Here is a 25467-nt window from a genome sequence, read left to right as displayed (position 1 = left end):
CGGATCGACGGTTAGAATTTGAAAATTCAAATATAGAACCGTAACACGGTAACAACCCGTGATATGCATAGTACCATAGACTCACTCTATTTATTTTTATTTATTTTGAACCGGGTCTCTTTTTGGGTTTGCCTACCTCAGTTTTTTTTAATTTGCCTACCCCAGAACCTAGAATCCAAAGCCCGGAACTCAGAGCCCAGACCAGCGAAAAAAAATGCTCTCAAGTCTCAACCCTCCGCTAGCAAAGAGCCGAAGGCAGAGCAGCCAGGGGCAAAACGCGAAAAAAGAAAAAAATTGGAGGACCGTCGCCTCCGCCTGCGCCTGCGCGAAGAAGAAGGATCGCCGCCCCGCCTGTGCCTGCCTCTTCCAACCTCCGTCTGTGCCATCCCGTCTCGACTGCTGTAGTGTTCGGTAAATCTCCTTCTACTGTAATACGGGAGTTTAGGTCTAACCGAATTTCCTCGATTTCTCGCAAAATTGCTTGGATTTTGACCTAATATCCTCACCTGAACTTTGATTTGAAGTATATTTCTCGCAAATTTCCTGACCTGCTTGGATTTGCAGACCGTGATTTACATGATTTGTGTGTTTGAATTGCTTGGATTTTGACCAATACTAAACAATGAATTTAAACATTTGCTAGAATAGTAGAAAAATAAAATAGGATAACCAAAATAAAAGGGTTGTAACTTAGAACCTGAGATGCATTCTCGGGGTCGGGGCTTTATTTGTCTATATTGAATATAACTCTCTGAACATGAGATCAATTAGTCTATGTTCACCACCCAAGCACACACTCACTTCTAGAAAGAGAGAGAAGGGGGAGGGAAGAAGAATCTGATCAGAACGATTTTTTCTCCACTCAATTTCTATTATAAGTTACCATTATATTAAAAAATTTGAGTTTTGAATAAGTTTGGTTCCTGCATTATTAAAGATTGATGGCTGAATCCATTAGTTGCAAATCAATTTCGAATGAATTATACCCAGTTTGAGTTTGATTTGGATAAGATTTGAACCGAACTGGTTTGATTTGTATAATCAGAGCATTTTCATTTCACCTAAAAAGTAAAAAGTAATTATAAAGAATAACGTGATAATTGAAGTTTTAATTTGTATGTCTCATACTTGTCTTATTTTTCTAATCCAAACTAGTCCAACGTTGAATATGTTTTGCCTCTATTTTTATTGTTGTCTATTTCTTTCGGTGATTGGTCCTCAAAATATATAAATTGTGTTGAATTTAATATAGAATCACACTCTTTTTTTCGTTCTTTCGTCGTTTTAATTCCTATAAATTCAGTATTTTACACATCATTTAAATATATGGACATTGATCTCTCATCAATTTCCCATTTTTAAAGTTAGAATTAGTGTATATATTTGAAAACATGATTTTGTTGTTATATTTGAGACACGTAATTAAATATAATATGAAACAGACTTTAGAAAAGATTAGAACGATATTGGTATAATTTGTGAATTCTCCTTGTTCCAAGTTTATTTAATTGTTGAATTGCTTCATGTATTAAATTTTTATTAATTTTTTTTTTCGTTTTAATTTTACACTGTAGTATTATCAGATATTTTTTATAGGGAAAATTATCAAAATGCCACTCCAAAACCTTCAAATTGTCAAAATGGCATTAACCATGGGTTTAGGGTTTACGAGTAAAACCCTAAAAATATTTGGAATTATAGCATGTTTAGGGTTTAGGAGCAAATATAGCGTGTTAATGCCATTTTTTTCTTAAAGTTCCAAGTTCTATTATTTTTGAAGCCTACAGGCTATTGGCTATACTTAAATTGGCTGGCTTATATCTTTAAATCTGTCTAACTTTTTCTTCTTTGGAGAAAGCACAAGTTTTAATAATTTTTTCTTCTATCTAAATTGTCCATATATGTTGTCCACACAAAGCCCGTTGGTTGTCCATATATTTTTGTCCAAACAGGGCTAGTTTGAACTGGGGTTTGTAATGATCTGAGTTGGATGGACCGAACATGGTCCAAAACTCCTCAAGTTCGGGCCGGTTATGGACTGGACATTTATCATTCAAATTTCAATACGGGCCGGTTATGGACTGAAACCCGCTCATTAGCAGGCCTACATCAGAGGCTGTCCTCTACCCACGGATTTGCCCTCGTGGCATCTCTCTCTCTCTTCCTCTAACTATTTCCGCTCCGTGCAGAGCTCGAGCTTCTCCCTTGCGATCATCCCGAGGAAACATTCTATCTCTCTCTGTCTTTCATGATTTATGCTCCCTCAAGCTTCAAGTTGTGGTTTTTGCCGAGGTACTTGTTACATATATAAAGAATTAAAAATCGTGTAAATTTAACCAAATAGTTCTTCTCAAGAACAACAATTTGTACAAGTTTTTTTTATTTTGTCGTGTAGTTTTGGAGATGGTGTCATCTTGCTTGGCTCATGTTCAAAGAGTTCCTGCACTTTGCAATAGGGGTAGGTATAGAGCCTTTAGTTCTATCTTCTGATTCTGAACTTTCCTTGATAATTTTCTAACTTACTAGTGGCGATTTTTGGTAGGCCGGACTTTTAACTGGTTGGTTGGTTCATTTTTGAAATGTGGTTGTGAAAATATTTTTCACGAGTACTTAAAATTTCCTTAATCCTTATTCCTGACCTCAAATATGATCTAAAATGATTTTGAAAATGGTGCTCTCTCTAACCTTATATTTTTCTGCTTTTGTACTTGTCAGTCTTGTATGTGGAACAACCAAAGCTTTCAAAAGTTAATGCCTCATGTCTCAAAACCAATCAACGTCCCTTATCAACAGATACCAATGCCAAAAGAATAGAACCAATAGTAAAGATGTGTGGCATTACATCAGCCAGAGATGCAGAAACGGCTGCAAGAGCCGGTGCAAGTCTAATTGGTATGATCCTCTGGCCCAAATCAAAGCGATCTGTCTCTTTAGAGGCAGCAAAGGAGATATCAAAAGTCGCAAGAGAATGTGGGGCTGAGCCGGTAGGAGTTTTTGTTGATGATGATTTGGATACTATTTTGCGCGTTGCTGATGCTTCTGGCATTGAATTCATTCAGGTTTATTTTGGTCTCTTTATTTTCTAATGCTCCTTTTTGTACACTGAGGCTAAACTGTAATTAGTTTGATTAAGTTGATGGCAGTTAAAGGTCAGTTGCATCTGTAGTTAAATTAGGAAAATTGTAACTTACTGGTCTGACATCTATTGCTCAGGTCTATTGTCAGTACTTATTGGCCAAAATTGGAATTATGTAAACAAGAATTCTTTTGGTTCCAAACCCCTAACAAGTTTTTTTCTATGAAGAAATAATAGGAAAAAATAATCCTTGTGAAATTGCTGCAAATCCTGTTTCTGTTTTGTAGGTGATATTCTTTTATAGGCAGTTTGCTTTATTCCATATTTTTCCTAACATGTAGCTTCATGGAGATGAATCTCGTGCGTCGCTTCCCCAGCTATTAAGAAAAAGTAGAATCATATATGTACTTCATGCTGATGATGGTGGTAATCTTATAAACAATGCGCCGTCTGAAGATTGTTTGCTTGTTGATTGGTTTCTTGTTGACAGTGCGAAGGGTGGCAGGTCAGATGTTATTATAGTTTATTATATAAAATGGTTTAGCATCAGATAAAATGGTTTTTGTGCTTTGATGGACTAAATCCTAACCGACTTCTAAGTGTTAAACTCTAAACCCTTATTTCTAAGCACCCAAACTTTACAATTACTTGCAAAAATCTTTATTATTTGCATCTCCTACTAGAAATCTGACAAATTTTCTCAAAATGACGGAGTGTACTTATAAGATTTGTGTTTTTCTAACTGTTGTTTGCAGTGGCAAAGGATTTAACTGGAAAGAGTTCAAATTGCCACCGATTGAAAGCAAGAATGGGTGGCTTTTAGCAGGCGGCCTCCATCCTGACAATGTCAGTGAAGCTGTATCTCTACTTAGACCTGACGGTGTAGATGTAAGTAGTGGGATTTGTGCTCCTGATGGGATTAATAAAGATCCTCAGAGAATTGCTTCCTTCATGAACAATGTTAGATCCTCAAAGAATTCCTTCATGAACAATGTTTAGAGCAAAAATTAGAGCTAATTTCAAGTTCTGAGAATAGTAGCTAATTCAATTTTTGATTGGGTTAATAGAATAATGAGCTAACTCATATAAGACAAACAAATAATAGTGGGTTAGTGCTATTTTTGCTCCATCCAAACATCGAATAGCTCAAAAGAATAGTGTTATTCTCGGGTTAGTGCTATTTTTGCTCCGTCCAAATGCACCTTAGTATTTATCTTCATTTTTTTTTATTTGAAATCGATTAATTTGTAGTTTTTATGGAATAATAGATGTCTGCTTGAAATAATAAAACTGGAGAGTTCGGTAGTTTCACCAGGCCTGAATATTTACTGAAATTTCTTCCTGTCTACGACGAACAAATTATCTTAGCTTTTTAATTGAGATTAACAAGATAAGTCTTATCATTTCAATAATGGGTGATGAATATTAACGTTAAAAAAAAAATACAAAAGTAATACGATGCATAAATCCAGATTATTTAAAAATAAAATTTATACAAAAAGAACTCTAAAGAGCTACAAATTTGAGAATATGTCATTGTTATAAAAAATATCTGATAATACCAGTGTAAGACTAAAGCGAATTTTTTTTTTATTTTTATAAATTTAATACATGAAGCAATTCAACAATTAAATAAACTTGGAACAAGGAGAATTCACAAATTATATCAATATCGTTCTAATCTTTTCTAAAGTCTATTTCATAATATATTTAATTGTGTCTCAAATATGACAACAAAATCATGTTTTCAAATATATACACTAATTCTAACTTTAAAAATGGGAAATTGATGAGAGATCAATGTCCATATATTTAAATGATGTGTAAAATACTGAATTTATAGGAATTAAAACGACGAAAGAACGAAAAAAAGAGTGTGATTCTATATTAAATTCGACACAATTTATATATTTTGAGGACCAATCACCGAAAGAAATAGACAACAATAAAAATAGAGGCAAAACATATTCAACGTTGGACTAGTTTGTATTAGAAAAAAAAGACAAGTATGAGACATAAATGAAAATTTCAATTATCAACCCATATTTCAACAACACCTATGTCAAGATGGATTGCCAGACTCTCCAATTTTCACATTGGCCATTAGGAAATCCATGCAATTTTGCCACATGTCCTTCACACACACACAAGGCAGGTAACGTTAAGCGACTACAATTCTGGGACAATAACTGGGGAGGGAATCACCTCCCTGACATGTACACTGTACACACATGCACTGGACACAACCATCACCCTCCAAGAAGCAATTCATGCTACAGCCTTCCACTCTCTCTTCAGAGTTCAGACCCATACAGCCATACTCTCTCTCGAATACCGCTACAACAAATGATAACGGGTCTGTCACTAAACCCGTTAACACAAGATGACATAATTTGGCGCTGGAATGAATCGGGCACTTACACAGTCAGAGGAGGATACTGTGCAATGCAAGATAGGCCTAGAATACAAATCAACATTAATTCACATGATTTGGAAATTAAAAGTCTCACCAAGAATCAAAGTTTTTGGATGGCTGGTGTTATCAAATAGACTTTTTACCATTGACAACCTAAATAGACGACGGTGGTCTCTGGTAAATAGATGCGCGCGTATTGTGCAAAAATCAGAGGGAGTCAGTAAAACACATGCTCGATGATTGCAATTTCTCAAGATCGGTTTATTTGGAATTAGCAAGATGCCAACTCAGCAGACCACTAAGTCTCCAACAGAAATTTTGATATGCACAGAGATACCAAAGCCTCAACGAGGAACTATGCTGATAGCACAGTTCGTTCTTTGGAAAGAACGTTGTGCTAGAACATTTACAGAGGCCAGTAAAGAAGTCTGCGACATCAAACCAGAAATTTTAGGGCAATTGCAATTTTTTACCAGCAGCAACACCAATAACGGGACAGTGACCAAAGCACACCAGGGACATACAATAATTTTATTTTTATTTTTCACATTTAATTGCTTTATGTTTTATTGCTTTTCATATTTTCCTAGTCCGGCTCAAATGTTTTGAGCCTTTTCTATTTTCATTTTATGTAGTTACGCCAACAGTGTAACAGAACATTTTATCTCAATCAAATATGGACTAGACTCCTATTTTTCATCAAAAAAAATCAATTATCACGTCATTCTTTATAATTACTTTATACTTTATGCTCTGATTATACAATGTATAATAATTAGGGGCGTAAACGGTCAGATATAGATCGGATAGTAGTCTTACCTTATCCGTATCCGTTATAATTTTTCGGATACGGATACGGATACAGATACAGATTGGGATATCGGACGGATACAGATATTTTTCATAATTAGCTTGTTAATTACAGAACATCTATTATATTATTAAAATATTAGTCACTAATTATGTATTATATTATTCATCAAAATATATATCTATATGTAGGGGTGAAAACGGAGCCGGATTATCAAACGGATACGGATAATAGCGGATACGGATCCGGATAATAACGGCCTACCTTCATATTACCCGGAAACGGATACGGATAATACAGATCGCCTGCAAACGGAACGGATATCCGCGATATCTAGCTGCATATTGCATCCTCCGCACGTTCTCTCATCCAAACATGTTAATTGATTAAGCGACATACGGAAGGGTATATATACCGCTCTCTGAATTTATTTATGTCTAATGTGGGACTAAGAGAACGCACCGCTAGACCATGCCGGACAACTTTTACAGTTAATAATTTTTAAAAAGTATCGGAAGACTACGAAATTGAATAATTAGTTTATTGGTACATGCTTTGGTTAACTCATACAAGGTCTGGGGTTCGATTCCCAAGCAGCGCATGAATGTTTTTACTCCTTTTTATGTTTTAACTTTTGTAGCCTGTACCTGTCAAATATCAAATGCTATTACAAGAAATAATATTTCCTCTTCTTCTCCATTCTCATATGAATGGACACCTCTTCTTTTTTCTATTTTTTTTTTTCTTATTTCGTTTTTGTGATTTTTCTAACGTTAGTTCCTATTTTCTTTTCTTTTTTTTGCATTACAAAAAAATCGGTTTTTATTATAATACTTGAATTATATTATACAAGTTGATCATTTGAGTGGATTATTCATATGAATGAATTATCCGATCATTATTCGTTTTATATCCGTATTCGAATCCGTATCCGTAGAATATCCGTTCCGTATCCGTATCCGTTTAAGGCGGATTTGGTTTTGAATTTTGATATCCGTTTACTATCCGTATCCGTATTCGTATCCGCTCATTATCCGACGGATGCGGATATGGTATCAGCATTATCCGCTCCGTATCCGCTCCGTTTTCACCCCTATCTATATGCAATTTAATAAATTATTGGTATAATACGTAATTTAATAAATCAATTTAAGAATATATATCACATTTATTGTGGTTTAAAATTGTTAATGATCGGATACGGATAGTTAAAAGTCTTACCGTACCCTTATCCGTTATAATTTTTCGGGATATGGATACAGTTACGGATAATCTCGGATACGGATACAGATTATTTTCCAGATTTGGATCCGGACGAAATCGGATAATATCCGATCCATTAACACCCCTAATAATAACCCAAAGGTACGGGACTAAGCCAATATAAGTTTACTTTGAGAGCCATTGAGAGCCATTTACATCAAAATATAATATAATCTTAAGGAAAGGAACGTCAGCCTATGTACCCGGTTCACGCATTAAAATCTCCGGAATTAAACATTGCTATCACTGCCTCTCAGCCGATCAGCTCTCCATCCCCAGTGCTGATTGCTGAAGTCCGACCCTGAAAACTCCAAGCCCCGTAAACGTCCCCTCTTTTAACCACGAGCGTTCGGGACAGAAGCATAAGCATTCCGGCTGTTGTTCTTCTATTATTTACGCGCTATCCAGAAATCCCAACTGGTTCTCGCCCCCAACTCCTCCCCAATTGATCCTTCACACTCAAGCGCGATAAATTCATCTCTCGCTGTCTCTCTCATGCACCATCAGAAGTTACGAAGAGAATGGCGAAGGGTTACCTATTGGGCTGGCGATTTCTTTCAAAGGCACATCACCTCCTCCCCTCATCTCAGTCGGAGATTAAAACAAACAGGTTATGGGCACTGCCTCACCTTTTTTGTTTTTCAATGCTACTCCAGTTCATGCTTTTGCTTCTTTTGTACAATTGTACTACATGGTTGAAGCAAATTACAGATAGCATGATTGTAAATAGTGAAGTAATATAGTTTATTGACTTCCAATTCTCTGTGCTATGAGCACTTCTTTCCTGTTCAATTTGATCAAAGTTGTTTTAATACTTCTTGTTTGATTGATGTTTAACAGAGAGTGAGATTGTTGAAATGTTCAAGCTCCCAGCTGTCAGAGAAAATGGTGACACCGCGGCACCATCCAGGATTTCAAAATATGAACGCACTGCACGTGTACTGGATAAACGATTTATTAGAATTCTGAAAATATTCAAGTGGGGTCCAGATGCAGAGAGGGCATTAGAGGTGCTCATGCTACGTGTTGACCACTGGTTGGTTCATGAGATCATGAAAACTGACGTGGAAATTTCGGTAAAAATTCAATTCTTCAAATGGGCCAGTAAAAAGAAAAACTTTAACCATGATTCCTCCACTTATATGGCCTTAATTTATAGTTTGGAGAAATCGGGTCTGTTTGGTGAAATGTGGCGGGCCATTCAAGACATGGTTCGAAACCCTAATTGCTTAATCACCCCAACCGAGTTGATTGAGGTAATAAGGGTTTTGGGAAAGGCGAAAATGACTGCCAAGGCATGCTCCATCTTTTACCAAATTAAGTCCCGCAAGTGCCAGCCAACTGCACAGGCTTATAATAGCATGATACTAATGCTTATGCAAGAAGGGCAGTATGAGAAAGTACATGAAATTTATAATGAAATGTGCAATACGGATCACTGTTTTCCTGATACGGTAACCTATAATGCCCTTATCATGGTTTTTGTGAAGTTGGGTCGTCACAGTTCTGCAATTAGACTTTTTGAGGAGATGAAAGAAAATGGAATGCAACCTACGACAAGAATTTATACCACCTTAATTTGCATGTATTTCAAAATGGAGGATGTGGACAAGGCTCTTGCATTGTTTAAAGAGATGAGAGACCAACACTGTTTACCAAATGTTTATACCTACACTGAGCTGATAAGGGGTCTCGGCAAAGTCGGTCGGGTAGATGAGGCATATGATTATTTTATCAAAATGCTTCATGAAGGTTGTAAACCGGACACTGTCGTCATGAATAATATGATAAATATATTAGGAAAGGCCGGTCGTTTAGATGATGCAATAAGAATCTTTGGTCAAATGGAGAAGTTGCAATGCACACCCAGTGTGGTTACATACAACACAATTATAAAGTCCCATTTTGAATCAAAATCACGTGCCTCAGAGGCTGCTTTATGGTTTAACAAAATGAAAGAGAAAGGAATTGATCCTAGTGCTTTCACCTATTCAATTCTAATTGACGGGTTTTGCAAAACTAATAGGCTAAATAAGGCAATGATTCTTCTGGAAGAAATGGATGAGAAAGGGTTCCCACCTTGCCCTGCTGCTTATTGTAGCATAATTGATGCACTTGGAAAGGCAAAACGGTCTGATATTGCTGCTGAGTTATTTCAAGAATTGAGAGAGAGATGTGGCTCTTCAACCGCTAGAGTTTATGCGGTCATGATCAAGCATTTGGGCAAGTGCGGGAGGTTGGATGATGCTATAAACTTATTTGAAGAGATGAAGAAACTCGGATGTGTCCCTAATGAATATTCATACAATGCTATCATGTCTGGTATGGTACGGGCTGGAATGGTAGATGAAGCCATCACCATGTTAAGAAAAATGCAGGAGGAAGGTTGTCTACCAGATATTAACTCGTATAATATAATATTATATGGCTTGGCCCGGGTGGGTGGACCCCACCGTGCATTGGAGATGTTGTGTAACATGAAACACTCTAATGTCAAGCCTGATGCAGTGTCATATAATACAGTAATTGGTGCATTGAGTCGCTCTGGTTTGTTTGAGGAGACAGCACGTTTGATGAAGGAGATGAAAGAGGTGGGGTTTGAGTATGATTTGATCACATACTCATCTATTCTCAATGCTATTGGGGAGGTCGATAGTGAACCGGTAGGGTCAGTTTGGTAAATGCATTAATTTGTTCCTTTTGTGTTTTTATTTTTATTTAATGTTCCTTTTGCTTTATATAAAAAAAAATCAAAGCTACTTGAAGAGCTCAATCTTATATATTATCTTTTGTTAGAATACAACATGGTTGATTTATTTAATTATACTGGATTTCTATACCTTGGCACCACTACTGTTGTTCCACAGGCTCCAGAGGTTTAATTTCTTTCTGTTGCTTTCCTTCTTTTTTTGAAAAATAAAGCTTGTAAGCAAACAACTTGATTTTGTTGATTTGTCGCTTGCTTGTCATGATTTTTGTAGTTATTTTATGTAATTATTGTCATATTTTTGCTATAATTGGATTAATTTACTGTACCTACTTTTAAAGCTGAATTGTGACAAGCTCTTTTCTTATAATTGATAACTTATGCTGGGGGGTATTTCAGATGCCCATTTCTCATGTTAAAGCTCACTTTTCAAGTTCACTCAGTCATCAGCTAACCCTAGTAATAAACAGTGGTGGATTAGCAAACAAATAGCTAAACGAAAAAAATGAAAAAGAACCTTGCTGCTGACTAGTTCAGTTGGTCATTTACAGTAGCTAGTTAAGGAGGAGGGTGTGTGTGATTGAGACTAATTTGGGTACTCATGGGGATTCTTGTACAAGGTTTCTCTTTTTACTTTTTACAAGTAGTTAGTATAGATATAACACTTTGTAAAGTCACTGATAGCTCATAGTAATAAAATTGGGCTGTTATTAGTCTTTCATCAGATAAAAAAACTGCTGTAACTAAAAAAATTAAATTGAAAAAAAGAGTTGATCTAAGCAATTTTGGCATGAGCACATTTTAGTTTTTCACATCTTACCTATGCTGCTAGATTATTCTCAATTGCAATTTTTAGGCTCAGCTCCAGAAAGGGTTAGCGGAGGAGAGGATAGGGAGGGTGTGGAAACTTTATAAGATTCACTTGCTCCACAGGAAAGTCTGAAGGAAAGAGAAAGACAGATCGGGGTGAGCATTTCACTTCGGAGGACCGAATATTGTCACTCCTGATTTGGGTTGTAGCCGAAGGAAAAGTGGGTCCACCAGTGAAATTGACCAACTTTACCCTCTTCCCGCCTCCGTGTACTTCTCCCTTTCGTCTTCCCTCGCAGAAACAAACGAAAATCACCTTCGAAGCTTTGTCTCCGTAATGGCGATCTCCACTTTTTCTCTCAGTGATCTCCATCGGTAGTGTGGTCAGGTAAGTTCTCCTTCTAAGTTATATTCACTCTCTCAACGATCTCCTCATTAATTGAAACAATTATTTTTTTCTAGAATATTTATCAGTGAATTATAATTGCGCATCCAATCTCGCCACTGAAGCAGACGGAAGAAATGAGCTTCAATTGTACACAGCGTCACAAATTGTTGGGCTAAATTAATTACATTATAAATCTTAGCTTTATTTAAAAAGAAAAAATTATTGGTAACAACTTTTCATTAAAAAAGTTGGTCAATTCTAACATATGCATAATATTTGATATATTTTGAAAATATTCTATTCAGACATCTAATAATTCATATAGTCAATTCTTCAAACAGACGTACTTGTACGGAGGTGAATATATTTTTTGTTAATTACAGAAAAATGAATACCTAGCTTTATTAAATAATGGAGAATGCTACAAGCTGATTCTGGTACATGCTTTCCTTGATAATTTTGTATTTATAGTACAAGCTGATGTACTGTTGGTACCAATTTATGAACTCAAGATTGTTGGTACCAATTTATGTTATTTTTTAGGTGTGTTATTTAGGATGTAATACTGTGTAACAAGTGGTACATTGTACATGTTGCTAATGTACAGTATTCGGATATGTTGGAGTTGCAAGTTTGTTGGTTGTTAATATGTTGATAGTTTCTTATTATCAGATGGATGAACAAAGAAACAGTAGATGGAAATTGTTTTCTACAGTTCATCATGGTCTCATGGACATCTGTTGGTTGCAGTTTTGTGTAATTCTGTTGAAATCTAGGGTAAAATTAAAAAAAATAGTTTTTGGGTGTAATTCTGCTGAAATATGGGGTAAAATTGGAAATTTTAGTTTGCATTCTATCTTATTTGCAAATATGATAACTGGTAAGTTTTTCTGTGTTGGATTGTAGATAAGTTTTCTGACATGCTTCATTACGAAATGCAATCGAGTTTGCTAATATGTGTTGAACTATAATGAACTTTGGAAATTCAAGGTAAATCTGAACTAAAATTGGAAAGAATGCATTTTTGTTGATCTAAGCATAAATTTCACAACCTTTAGCATTCTCCATATTTGAAATAAGTCTAAACCAATCGCTGGTTGTATACCACCATAAGAAAAAATAATAAATGAAATTTGCAAGCTATGTGCAACACTGGTACGGGGTACTGGTACCAATGTATGGCTCAAGTCAACCTGACTTTCACTTGTATAAGAAGTTAAGGTTTGTTAAATGAAACTTAATTTTTTGAAATCACAATTTTGTGTCAGATTACCGAGGGTTTCTGATTCCTTTTTTATGATAACATTGATTTAGATTTTGAATCAGACGCAATAAATCATGACAATAGTCTGTGCATATGATGATTACTCTATCTTCATATTGTGCATAAGATGATTATTAAATTTGCAAGATATGCATTCTATAAATTACCAAGCTCAGTGAAATGGGTCAGTTTGACGCACCATCTCAATACCATTGGTACAGATTCAATTTTATTGTAAACAGGTACTACATTATAAGAAAAAGGGCAAACTGGTCACAATGAAATAGGAAGGGAAAGACAGCCTGGGTAATTTACCCCTTTCCCGCCTCTCTCGTTTTCCTCTTTTGTTTTCCCTCCCAGAAGCAAACGAGCAAGTTTTCAGTCTGGGTATTCCTCTTTCGGTGGTGCTTTGTCTCTCTTGGTGGTCGCTGTTGGCTATCATTTTCTCTCTCGGCTGGCTGGGTAAGTTCGGAGACAATTTAGTTTCTCTGATGTTATTATATTTATTTGGGTTTGAGAATTATTTTTGTTTTCTGTTCATATGCCAAAGTTGTCATATGCTACTTCCCAAAGTGCAGATCCAGTTCCTAGTAATGAACGGTAAAAATTGATAAAAGAGAAAGATGTGAATCCCTTGTTATAGTTCATCTTTTGTATAAACAGTTATAGCTTCGATTCTTTCCCCTTTTGAATCTCTTTAACTTGCATCTGCACTTTAGCTAAACAAAATAAGCAAAAAAAAAAAAAATTAAATATTAGGGGTCTACTTGCATTTTTGCATTTTTCAGATTCACTTTACACTTCCGTTGATTTTTGATCCATTAGGGTTCCTACTGACAGTGCAGGCATGCCACATCCACACAAGTGACTCATTAGAAGCAGAGGCCCTGGTGCTCAATTTGGTTTTGGATTTACATCTCAACTGCCGCCACTTCAGATGACGAGAAGGAATATGTGATATACACAGACCGTAAAATCCTATCTAACAATATACAAGACCTACCTACTGGCAGGCAGCACAAACAGCTGCTCAATGCGCGACTACATTCCAACAGCTCAAAGAGAGAATGATTATACAACATGTAGGAAGGGTAGGAACCACACATGCTGGCAAACTGGGGGCAAAAAACCGAAGGAAACTTAAACGGCTATCTAAGTGCTAGATTCATGCAGGAGGTACAGCTTCAGACAACCACCAAGTTTACAAACTGGAAAATTAGCGTTTCAGAGTGAAGCAATACTCTGGCAAGTTAGAAGTACTTTTAATGTAATATTAATCTAGATATATGTTTTCTTATGAAAGTAGTAAAGTAGGATGATTTCTTTCTTATCAGAAGTAATAGGCCACATACTGGTATTTACTGGTATTTCATGGATCAACTTCTGTAATGTCTGTTTTTTTTTACTTTCACTCTATTGTCTTAAGGGATGTTAAGACTAATCTTTGATCTTTATATTAATGACAAGCATACTGCATACCTACGGGTTTAAATAAAAATAATAAATAATAAGATGGAGTCCGTTGTCTCTTTTCTTTGTTTTCTTGTGCGATTCATACCAGTTAGAAATGCAGTCTTCGTTTCCTCCTCTACTCTCTATAAAGGCAAAATAATCATATTTAAATAAAATATATATTGAAAATTGATTTTTTTATTAATCAAAAATAAAATAAAAAAATATCGGAAAAGGGTATCGTTTATTTGAAAAATTGAAATATAGGAAAAATGGGATGGTTTATTCCGTTCAGCTATAGTTTCTGGAATTAACCATCCCGTCTAGATTAGTGCTCCGCTAATCGTAGAAAAAAAAAATTGGACGTGATAGATTATCTCGTCCAGCATTGTAGTATTTTTTTTTGTTTCATCTTAGAGAATGAAAAAAAAATTAAAAAAAAATGCTACAGTGCCGAATGCGATAATCTATATCGATATATATATATATATATATTTTTAAGTAAAATCGATAATTAGGGTTAAGATTAACGGGATGAGATGGTTTATCCCGTCAGACACTGTAGTTGGACGGGATAAACCATCCTGTCTTTCCTAGATTTTGATTTTCCACCAAAACGATTCTCTTTTGCGATATTTTTTATTTTTAGTTTCTATTAATAAAAAAATCGGGTCAACACCTCAGCAAGCCCAATTTGAAAGAAATCTATTGGGCCCGGATGAAATGTCAGCCCAGACATAATAAAAGCACAGCACCTCAGCAAGCCTAAAATCTTAGTACGAATAGTTGACCCGATCCGATAAGGAGAATAAATTCAACCTTTATCTCAGAATTTTTGTTAATTTTCCTGTTACAACTAACTGACGGAGGGGCTCACACAACGAATTCGTATCCTCTGCATTAACTCAAAAGGGAATCTTTTCAGTTAATGCATCTTCACCATTCAATTTGTTTTAAGATTCGTGTGCAATAGATTTCGGGCTGAGGATACGCATTACTCACACAACAGCACCTGAGAGAGAAACATTATGGTAAAAACCCGTAGTTAACAGGAACAATCCAACGAATCGGAAGTTCGGAACAGAGAAACTGGACTCTTTTTATAAGATTGCTTTACGGACCCAAAATAATCCGCCCGAAACCGATCGCATTCCAAATAGTCGCTGAAACATAAAGCTCTACTAGGGTTTTAGGCGGCGCACGACGTAGGCGAGAGAGAGACAGTCAGTCTTCTTCGTTCGGAGAAAATGGGTAAGAGAACATACTACCTCGATCTGAATTTCTACGTTTTCGTTTAATGGAAGATATATATCTATATAGACATATAGTTATATACATATATATTATCGACTGTTGTTTGATTATCTTTTGTGTAGGTATCTCCCGTGATTCTATGCACAAGAGGAGGGCTACGGGAGGGAAGAAGAAGGCTTGGAGGAAGAAGAGAAAGTAACGTTCTAAACTAATTTTTCTTTTGTTTCCACCTTATTTTTCCTGATCTACGGTTGTTGGCCTTTATTTTAGAAATGTACGCTGTGTTTCATTGCGAAATCTTTGCGTTTCAATAATGCTACACATGAAAAATATTTAAATCTTACATTTGATTTTTTATTTAACACATTCGGCAAATTTTGCTAGCTGAAGCCCTTTAAGCATGTTTACATCATGGAAGAGTGGATTTCTATTTTCTGAAATTATAACAGTTAAATAGGAGAACAATGACATAGGGTGTTCCTGCAAATGTAACTCTTGGCATCTTATGATTTTGTAAGGTATGAGCTGGGACGGCAGCCAGCCAACACCAAGCTGTCAAGCAACAAGACAGTGAGGCGGGTGCGTGTCAGGGGAGGCAACGTCAAGTGGAGAGCACTTCGTCTCGATACCGGAAACTACTCGTGGGGTAGTGAGTCTGTGACCCGTAAGACCCGTGTCCTTGATGTGGTCTACAATGCCTCTAACAATGAACTTGTCAGGACCCAAACACTTGTGAAGAGTGCCATTGTACAGGTACTACTACAGTACTACTGATCACACAATATCAGGGTTCTAAATAGCGCACTATAGCGACGCTATAATGTTTTTTACCATAAAAGCTATGGTGCTATAGCATGCTATAGCGCCATTTTTTTAGCCGTTCCGCTATGACGCGATAAACGCTATTTAAACCTTTGCATAATATTCCCAATTTCCCCTTGTATTTTTAATAAAGGGGTTGATTTAGAGCAAATGAATTGGATAGTTTTGAAATATAGCAAAAAGTAAATTTATTGGACTGCTAAACACATTCTGATCTCATGAAGGTAGGCTTCTACCAGAAGTTGTGTGATTTTTTTTGCAAACTAATGGTTCCTGCAGATGTTCTTTCAAACTTGATTTAAGATTTAGTTTTAACTTTCGTAAAAATATCATATTATGATTGTCCCCATCGACCTCTTAATTTGAACCTATTATGAATAATTGTGCATTGCATAACTATATTGACAGGTTGATGCCACACCATTCAAGCAGTGGTACCTCCAGCATTATGGTATCGACATCGGCCGCAAAAAAAAGGCTGCTGCATCAGGCAAGAAGGAAGGTGCCGAGGAGGGAGAAGGGGTAGCTGCAGCAGCTGAGACGGTGTCAAAGAGCAACCATGTGCAGAGGAAGCTGGAGAAGAGGCAGCAGGGCCGCACCCTCGATGCCCACATCGAGGAGCAGTTCGGCGGAGGCCGTCTCCTAGCTTGCATCTCCTCCCGTCCTGGCCAGTGCGGCCGTGCTGACGGGTATCCTTCTATTTTTAATCCATTTTCTTGCTCCATTCTTCTTTGGTTTTACTTCTGATTACGTATGCTTTTGGAACTGTGTTGGTTTTTGGTGTGAAATATAAATAGAGACCTCATTAGCCTCATTTTGTTTTGCTGCCCCATTTAGTCTTGCAAATTTTAAATATTTCATCTCTGGAGAGAGAGAGAGAGAGAGAGATTGGAGCAGTAATTTGGATTATGGCAAGGAACTATGGAAGAGGTTATGGTATTTTTTTTTTTTTGGGTTAGTAAAATAGGGAACTGGTAGGAGTTCAGCTTGGGTCCGATGCCCATATGCTTTTACAATGGGCATCGGACCCAAGCAGAAGTCAACTGGTAGTTCATTCAGTAAATTAGGGAGCTATGGAAGAGCTTGTGGTAGTTCATTCAGTATTATTCTAATTTAGAAAACCTTCACTTTATTGGTCTGTAATGCATGCAATAATATCAAATAAAACTTTAATTATAAATTTTCATTGGCAGGTATATTTTGGAAGGAAAAGAGCTGGAATTCTATATGAAGAAGCTCCAGAAAAAGAAGGGCAAGGGTGCTTCTGCCTAAAATTTTGACGGTACTTGTTTTGAGTATTTTTTTTTGCAGTTGTTAGTTTCACTTTGTTATTAAATTCTTTCATCTAGACAAATGTCTTTTTAGTCTTTTAGTAGCTGTCGGGATGTCTTCTGATTAGAAGCCTGTCATTCTGATTGTCATTTGTATTTGGCAAGTTATATTTAATTTTTGTAGTATCAGATGACAGTTATTTTTTATAGCAGTGCCTTTCGCAATTGTTTTTTTTTTTATTAGAAACCCTTATGTGTAATTCATTGAACTTTAAAAAGTCTCATACAACAGTTGCAACGTACAGTGAAATGAAAGAGCTAATAAAAGCTGAACAAAAACTGGTACATTTCTCTACCAGTACCACTGAATTGAGTGCTTACACACTTTGTGCAGATAAAGCGTGATATCTACAAGACTAGAAGTTATCATTATTCATTACTGATGTCCCTTTTTTCTAACTTTGATCTAAATTTTTGAAAGTTGATGTCTGAATCGTAGGAAGCAAGAATATACCAAAATGATATTAACATGACTGAATATTTTCTCCTACATTATGTTTATCGCTTGTGTAGGGATGTTCTTATAAATAAAAAATTGCCCCAGTTTTTTTTTTTTTATAAATACCAGATTGGACAAATATTTTAGTATATGGTTTACTTTTGGCTAAAGTTTTTTAAGTTTTTTCATTTAGTTTACAAGTTTTAAAACTATTTTTCAAGAGAAATTCTATAAATTTGTGTATGCTGCAGCTATGCAGTTGTCAACCCACTCGCAAACAGCACATTGCATTTTAGATTATGCCGAAATTTTTATTTTTACCATTAATGAAAAATGATAAACAAAAAAACCATGATTTGTGGAATTTAAAATTTAACACATGCAATTTCACGTTGAGTCCATCAACTTTGACCTTTCAAATGGTTTGATTGAATCTGATTGGCCCAAAAAATGTGGGGCCGACCCAATTTCTGCTTTTCACGTTACATGATGTGAGTTGGAGAAAAACAAAAAATTAGTGGACTCAACATGAAGTTGCGCCCACCCTTTCGGTGCTAAATTTCGAATTCCCATATATTTGTCGTTTATTGGTTTAATTTTTTTTTTAATGCTACATATAAAAATTTCGGTAGATTATCGATGAAATTAGTCATAAGAGACCATTATAATGATCAATTGATTTTCTCTTAGCCATTCTATTGACACAACATTTAGAGATGGCTTATAATTTTCTTGATCCCAGTAAGGTCATTGACTGCATTCTCAATTTCTCATGAACCGATCAATGGCCTATGCGTGAAAGGCCAAATTAACAAGGCACAATAATTCCTAGATGATACAGTTTCTAGAGGAGCCTGATGTTATGTGATGTATAGCACGGAATTGAATGAAAACCCGAGCATTGTATGTCCAAATCATGATTCACAATCACATATCACCAATATAGATTGTAAATGACAAGGTTCCTTTTGCAAAGCAAGTAAAAAGGGAAAAAAATACAGCAAAAGTAAACAACTTGGAAGAACTATTAAATAACAAGTCATCTTGAAACAAACAAAAAGAGATATAAAATTACATCAGAATGGCCTCGGTGGCTTCTCAAGCACAGCTGAGAAGTAAACCTCGTTACCATCTTTATCAATCTTTGGCATCACAACCCACTTGTGTTTTTTGTACCTTAGCATGTTAAACACCTCCAAATAATCATGCAAATCATCCTTCAAACAAAAGAAACTATCAATCCATAACAATCCGCCTGGCCGAAGAACCCGGTCCCAGTCGTACAAAACAAAATCCAACAAAACAATATCTATCCACCCATCAAGAAACCGTGTAGTGTGTATAATATCGAGCGTGTTGTCGAAGAATGGTAGTCTCTGATTCACGGTCAGGTACAATGGTACGAGACCTCTCAAGGCAATCATCTCACTGAATGGTGCCCCGAGATTTATAGTAGCAGAAATTATGGTTATGTTGTATTCTCGCATCCTAGCAGCAAATGTCCCAGTACCGACACTGAAATCCAAACCAATTCTTATTTCTCCAGGTTTAAGGCGCAATATATCTTGAACCAGAAAATCTGAAGTCGAATTTGATTTTGGGTCCCCATAACTGGGTTCAATCCATCTAGGCAACTCATGGTGTGTTAGGTTAAAGCAATCAGTGCACTTAAAGAAGCCCTTTCCTGTACTGTTCCTGGCCAGACAGGTAAAATTCTTGCACCTATACTGACTCCAACGCACATTTTGGTCATCTGGAAGCTTCCAAATCGATTCATTAATAGGGTATGGTTTTGTGTACAACTTTGGTGCCACAGAAAAGCACCTCCGTCGCGGTAACGGGTCGCACCCGTGAACCATCAGCTTTTGTGCTAATTTCCAATCATCCTTGCATATATCACCTACATCATAATCCATGTATTCTTCTAGTTCTTCTTTCATAGAGAAGCATGCATGACCAATGCTTGTAAATGTACCATTAGCCCCCATGAAATTTTGTTTCCCTAGCCTGTTTGGTTTGACTCTGACATATTTTCGAATCTCTTCTATCAGAAAATAATCTAATATTTCATCATATGGTTTATTGTTCTTTGATAACGAATAGCGGCTACTCGCATCGTCTTTTCCAAATGGGGCTTTTAGATGATTTCTCAGAGAGCTTGTTAGGCTTAGAATTTCAGTTAAAAAGGAAGCTTGCTTTAGCATTTCATTCTTCAATTGTGATTGATCTTTTCCTGAACCTTTTAATTTGTCATGTAGATTTTCAATCTCCTCTCCAAGTTTTTCAATGATAGTGCCTAAAATTTTGTTTGGAGTACTTTCTTGTGATTCATAGTTATTTTTGTTGAAACCAAGGTTGGCTTGGCTAAAATTTGTGATATCAGCGTAAAACTTACTAAGCGTGCTTATGTTGAGAAGAATTGCTAGATTAAAGAAGATAAACATAAATGCATAAACACACCTTTTCAGCCCGGAACGAAGGCACAAATTGTGTCTTCTCATTTTGAATTCGCAAAAGTCTCTACAACAAAGAGAACTTATAAGCAGCCAACACAACACTTTTCAGATCCCTGGCACTAAAACACTAATGATATATTATCAGACCAAGAAAAAACAAAAGGTGAGGACATACTTTTCTTTTTTGTGAAATGGGGAAAAAATAAAGTTTCAAACCTGAGACTTGAGGAGAGAGAGAGGATAGATGTCTAGTGTACATTAGCATGTGGTTGTTAATATGTGAGATTAGAAAAATCAATTAAAACCTTGGGAGTTGCTCACGTAACTTCATTTAGAAGGAATCTTTACTAACTTCCCAAGTGAGTTTTGTAAATAATCTTTTATATCAATGAAATTGACAGTGTCCTCACTGTCCTTCAAAAAAAAAAAACTTCCCAAGTGAGACTTTGAAGTTGCTTTAGATTGAAGTGCAATTTCCAAGCTGTAATTTCTCTATTAATTAGCCCTCCTCTTTTTTTTTTTATTACAAATGATCAACTTGCACAGCAGGCCCAACAGCAGCCCACGGGCCTCGTTTAGTATGGAACTTAATTTGTCAAAAAAATCAATAATTAGTTGAAAGAGGAGGGTTATTTGAAACTTAATTAAAACCTCAATTATTGATGTAAAAATATTTATTCTCATGGTGTATCCTAGAAAATTGGTACACTAGTCCTTTCTTATGTACAAGACATGATTGTTTATTTAATGTTATATTTAATATAATATTTAACATTTGCATCTTGTTTTTTCAATATCATCTAAATAATTGTCATTAGGCTCTTTTAATCTTATTAATTAATTTGCCTAAACATTTTAATTATTTTTTACATGCCGCTAGTATTTTATGTCAATGCATGTCAGATCCATTTTTCTATTGTTTTGTTCATGTGTTCCTTTTCTATTTGTACGCAAAGCATGAGCGCTGTTGCAAGAAAAAAATTATGAAATATATATAAAACGAATTGGTTAACTGATAAATATTTCTCCTAGAGAATACCTAACAGTTAAAACATTTTTACATGGAAACAACAGAGTCCCCAGTATGGAACCAATAAACATTTTGTTCCCATTCGATTCTCATTGTGCAATTTTGCTTGTTTGAAGAGTTAACCATTTCACATAAATTACCTATAGACTTGCTAATTAACTAGACGAAAGCTTCACTATATTTTAATTTGCCTATTTATTTATCTTTTATATTTTGGATTGATTGGTTGTTTCTTTTACTATTCGACAAAGAATTATCAATCTGCTTCTCAAAATATATATATATATATCAATCTAAAATAGCATTACGTAAACATTGACAAAGCACAACAACATTATTATATTGAAAATAGCATTACGTTAATATCATTGAGAAAAAGATTAGCAAAGTTTTGTGACAAAAGAAATGAAAAATGAAACCCCCCCCCCCCCCTCTTTTTCTTCCCTCTTCAAAACCACATGTGCTGCCAGCAAGTATGGTTCTTCAATGAAAAATTCATCACATCAAGCGTCATTGTGCAATTAAACACTACATCAACATGGTGCGAAACACTGAGAACCTCAACCTTACCGCCTACGGATACAGTTGTGTTTAACTCGATCAATCCTTTCATATACGCATCCGAAAATTGCCGATCATCCAACAGCTTTGTAACATTCAAATTCAACTTAGTTTTCATCGTGACCGTCCCTCGGGCGGGTGCTACTCCTGGTGGGGCCACAGAGTGGCCCACTAGCTGATCGTGGTAATATGCGGTGATGTTAGGATTATGGTAATGCAAAGCAAGAATATTAGGGTTTTTCACGGACGCATCGGTGGTTGTTATTATGGTAGTTGGAAGGAGAGATTCTCCTCGAGGAGTTTCGAAAGAAAATGAGTTTATCCTCATGGTAGGATCTCTAACCTTGTAAACCGTTAAAAAAAGAGCGGCCAAGATTGCTGCAATGACGATAATCAAAGCTACAAATACAGCACAACATATGAAGCATGTGCGGGGGCGTTTGCTTCGGGGTGGGTAGTCCATGCTAATTTGTTTACGAGAAATTGCAATGGAAATTATCGACTCGGATGAGTTTGTTCAGGTTGAGGTGCTCTTATATATAGCTAGGAATGGTTATTGTTTTTCTTGAAATATCTTTCGTTTTTTTCATTTTTTTTGGATGACTCTTAACCAAAACAGTTCCCAGAATAGAGTAAAAATCAGTTCCAAAAATACTGTTTCTTTTCTTATCACTTATCATCTCCATTGCAGTGTTTTTACTATTAATAATCAAGATTTGGTATGATAGGATTGTTATGAAAAGATAACAAAATTACTATAAACACCAAATATGTTCTACAACTAGCAAACTATTTTTCAAGTTCAAATTCCCCTTTGTTGTTAAGTTTCTCCCAAATATAACCAAGGTTTGCTACAGGAGAGATCATTGATCAATATACCACTTCAAAACAGAAAATATAAAAGTTGAACCAAGTTCTGGTACTTCAATTTGTAAACCTTTAATTTTCCATCTTCCTCTGACAAATTTCCGATAACAACATGTTCAATCTACCTTTTTTATTTTCTTCATCAGAAAACTATATAAAATTATAAATAGATAAAAGGAATCTTTATTTCCAACTTTGCATTGACCCAAATTATTTTTGACATTGCTTCTAATTTTAAGAAGTTAACATTAGCATGTTTTTAATTTAGCTCCAAGAAAATGAGTCATAATTTAGCATAATTGTTCAGTGACCCAGGGCTTTGGGCTTTATGCTTTGGGCCTGGGCCTGGGGCCTCAGAAAAATATTTCATTAATCCAGTATTACTGGATGCTCCAAAATATTTTTCGTTGTCAATCCAAGTTGATAGTTTCAAATAAAAGATAAAACCAAAATAACAAATTAATAGATTGAATACGCAATGCTATATAAACAGTATTGGACAATAATATCGATATCATTCATAGAAGATATTTTTGTATCTCAAAACGGTTAAAACATCAGTTAATTGGTTAACCACTTCCTGGCTAAAAATCTCATTCGCAATATGGAAAGAGATATGTGTCCGTTTGTCAATGCCAAGTAATGTTCGACTTATAACAACAATGTTACTTTCATGGTATAAGAAAGATATTTATCATGTTGAGCTTAATAAAGCAAAAATTGTAAAATTTCATTAACGTGAGCAAAAAAAAAAATAAGACTGCAGTTTGAGCGGATCCGTATCCTCCCAGGTACCTGACTCAACACAATTGAAATGGACGGTCCAGATTTAATTTCATCCGGGTAGGTGCTCGGGATGACGTTAGGGGGCAGTATTATTTGTTCTTTGAGATTCGTGCCAAGTTAAAAATTCCAATTTCAGACCGTCTGATTTAATTGTACTCGATCAGTCAGGTAACATGAGGGGATGTGAATTCAGTTTGAACAACCAAAAAGTAATTTTGAACATTTCACCAAAAAAATTTAGATAAATGGGCACATTATTGTAGCCATAGCTATATAGGTTTTGCTCCAAATTTTTATTAATAATATTAGAATCAATCAATTAAAGAACCTGACATCATTTTTCTGGAATTTTTCATAAACAACATTTCTGCTGGATAATCTAGCAGCAAATTCATGGCCAATTCTTTTGGATTATTCTATGGAATTAGTTTTTCTTAAGGGTAGGAATGAATGAACTTAAGAAAAAAAAAATTCCGCTGATAATCCAACGGAATTGGATTCATACAATTCCGCTGAATAATCCAGCGAAATTGGCGATAAATTCCGCTAGATAATCCAACGGAAATGTCATATCTGAATTTTTTCAAATAATGATGACATTTTCTTTAATTTGATTGATTTTCATGTTATTAATAAAAATTTCAAGATTTTGCTCGTCTTCAGGTGGCTTCTGTTTTTTTTTTTTTTTTTTTTTTAAGAGAAATGTTCCTGTACCTCGAGCCACCAAACCCGAGCCCGTCCCCGAACTGGTTTAACTGGGTTTAACTGTCCGCTAATAACGATAATTTATTAATTTGCCATTAATTAACAAATTGCTGTTTTAACGCATTGCAGTTTTAATTTAATTGTTTTAAATGTTAGCTTTGCATGCTTTTGTACTGTGTTTTAATTTCGTGGACAGTTTGTTAGGAACAGTTGTAATCACCAATTCCCGAATTAGTCCCCCAGATTGTTAACGGTCCTCTAATCATTAATTAACTACTTAAGTACTTTAACTAGTTAAACTAGTTATAAGTACTTGAACGTACTTTAAAGTACAATTTAAACCCAGTTAGCTCGGGGACGCGGTGGGAGATTTGTTATAATTTTAATTATACAAATTAACAGTTTTTGATATTTAATAACTAAAAAAATAGTCTTCATTTTGAACAATTAATCTATTAAATGAAGATTTTTCAATGTTTGAAAACACAGGTTTATATGCTTTAAAATGTGTTTGAAGAATAAGCTTTAAAATGTGTTTGTAAACACAGGTTTATATGTTTGTAAACACATATTTTTTTCATATTTGTAAATATAAGTTTATATGCTTTAAAATGTGTTTGTAAACACATGTTTATATGCACAAAATTTCAATGTTTTGTTTATGTTGTTTGTTTGTCATTACATATTGGTTTACATGCTTTACTTGTTCACAGATACTGTTCCTGACACATTCGTATACAAGTCTGCATTTTTTTTGGCTTACAGAACTGACTCCATTCTCTTCGTGCCTTCGACATTTCTTATATTGAATCCATTATTTGGAGGTACATTATTTTCTTTTTTCTTTGTATTCTAATTTTCTTTCTTTTTTGTTCATATTTCTAGAAATATATAAATATAGGAGATGAAATTGTCCAAACCCGATAACATTCTTCTTGATGCAAACTTTTGTACAAAATTGCAGACTTCTTATTGATACTTGTTCACAAGTATTAGTCTTAGTGTTAGGCATGTCTTAGAACATGAAAT

The 25467-nt window shown here is 35.3% G+C and overlaps 4 protein-coding genes across 6 annotated transcripts; 3 read left to right on the top strand and 1 right to left on the bottom strand.

The window, feature by feature from the left end:
• The first annotated feature begins 201 nt into the window (after nt 1–201).
• Nucleotides 202–4381, top strand: LOC144571787 (N-(5'-phosphoribosyl)anthranilate isomerase 1, chloroplastic-like). The gene is made up of 6 exons (XM_078321165.1): nt 202–411; nt 2190–2292; nt 2396–2458; nt 2716–3059; nt 3418–3581; nt 3832–4381. The coding sequence occupies exons 2-6, from the start codon at nt 2256–2258 to the stop codon at nt 4073–4075; spliced, it is 852 nt and encodes a 283-aa protein (XP_078177291.1). The 5' UTR covers nt 202–411; nt 2190–2255; the 3' UTR covers nt 4076–4381.
• A 3454-nt stretch (nt 4382–7835) lies between these two features.
• LOC144571475 (Pentatricopeptide repeat (PPR-like) superfamily protein) lies at nt 7836–10538 on the top strand. The gene is made up of 2 exons (XM_078320767.1): nt 7836–8176; nt 8407–10538. Exons 1-2 carry the CDS (start codon nt 8062–8064, stop codon nt 10245–10247), a joined length of 1956 nt encoding a protein of 651 aa, XP_078176893.1. The 5' UTR covers nt 7836–8061; the 3' UTR covers nt 10248–10538.
• A 4724-nt stretch (nt 10539–15262) lies between these two features.
• LOC144571474 (small ribosomal subunit protein eS8) lies at nt 15263–17759 on the top strand. Of its 3 annotated transcripts, XM_078320765.1 has the most exons (5): nt 15263–15438; nt 15564–15636; nt 15960–16194; nt 16672–16952; nt 17457–17759. In XM_078320765.1, exons 1-5 carry the CDS (start codon nt 15435–15437, stop codon nt 17533–17535), a joined length of 672 nt encoding a protein of 223 aa, XP_078176891.1. In that variant the 5' UTR covers nt 15263–15434; the 3' UTR covers nt 17536–17759. The 3 variants fall into 3 exon arrangements, with proteins under 3 accessions (XP_078176891.1, XP_078176890.1, XP_078176892.1); XM_078320764.1 differs by lacking the exon at nt 15263–15438 and having other exon boundaries at nt 15450–15636; XM_078320766.1 differs by lacking the exon at nt 15263–15438 and having other exon boundaries at nt 15580–15715.
• A 1298-nt stretch (nt 17760–19057) lies between these two features.
• LOC144571747 (S-adenosyl-L-methionine-dependent methyltransferases superfamily protein) lies at nt 19058–20570 on the bottom strand. Its single transcript, XM_078321117.1, has one exon. The coding sequence runs from the start codon at nt 20532–20534 to the stop codon at nt 19110–19112; it is 1425 nt and encodes a 474-aa protein (XP_078177243.1). The 5' UTR covers nt 20535–20570; the 3' UTR covers nt 19058–19109.
• Nucleotides 20571–25467: the final 4897 nt, after the last annotated feature.

The sequence above is a fragment of the Carex rostrata genome, chromosome 19, assembly GCF_964058835.1.
Source record: "Carex rostrata chromosome 19, lpCarRost1.2, whole genome shotgun sequence".
Classification (NCBI taxonomy): domain Eukaryota; kingdom Viridiplantae; phylum Streptophyta; class Magnoliopsida; order Poales; family Cyperaceae; genus Carex; species Carex rostrata.
Note: the sequence above shows the minus strand (reverse complement) of the source record. Positions and strands in the feature narration are given on the sequence as shown.

Coding starts and splice junctions, on each gene's coding strand:
- LOC144571787 (XM_078321165.1), top strand. CDS start 2,256: ATGCTCCCTCAAGCTTCAAGTTGTGGTTTTTGCCGAG. Junction 2,293..2,395: donor AAGTTGTGGTTTTTGCCGAG/GTACTTGTTACA, acceptor TTTGTCGTGTAG/TTTTGGAGATGGTGTCATCT. Junction 3,582..3,831: donor GACAGTGCGAAGGGTGGCAG/GTCAGATGTTAT, acceptor TGTTGTTTGCAG/TGGCAAAGGATTTAACTGGA.
- LOC144571475 (XM_078320767.1), top strand. CDS start 8,062: ATGCACCATCAGAAGTTACGAAGAGAATGGCGAAGGGTTACCTATTGG. Junction 8,177..8,406: donor TCGGAGATTAAAACAAACAG/GTTATGGGCACT, acceptor GATGTTTAACAG/AGAGTGAGATTGTTGAAATG.
- LOC144571474 (XM_078320764.1), top strand. CDS start 15,485: ATGGAAGATATATATCTATATAGACATATAGTTATATACATATATATT. Junction 15,637..15,959: donor GCTTGGAGGAAGAAGAGAAA/GTAACGTTCTAA, acceptor TGATTTTGTAAG/GTATGAGCTGGGACGGCAGC. Junction 16,195..16,671: donor TGAAGAGTGCCATTGTACAG/GTACTACTACAG, acceptor CTATATTGACAG/GTTGATGCCACACCATTCAA.
- LOC144571747 (XM_078321117.1), bottom strand. CDS start 20,534: ATGAGAAGACACAATTTGTGCCTTCGTTCCGGGCTGAAAAGGTGTGTT.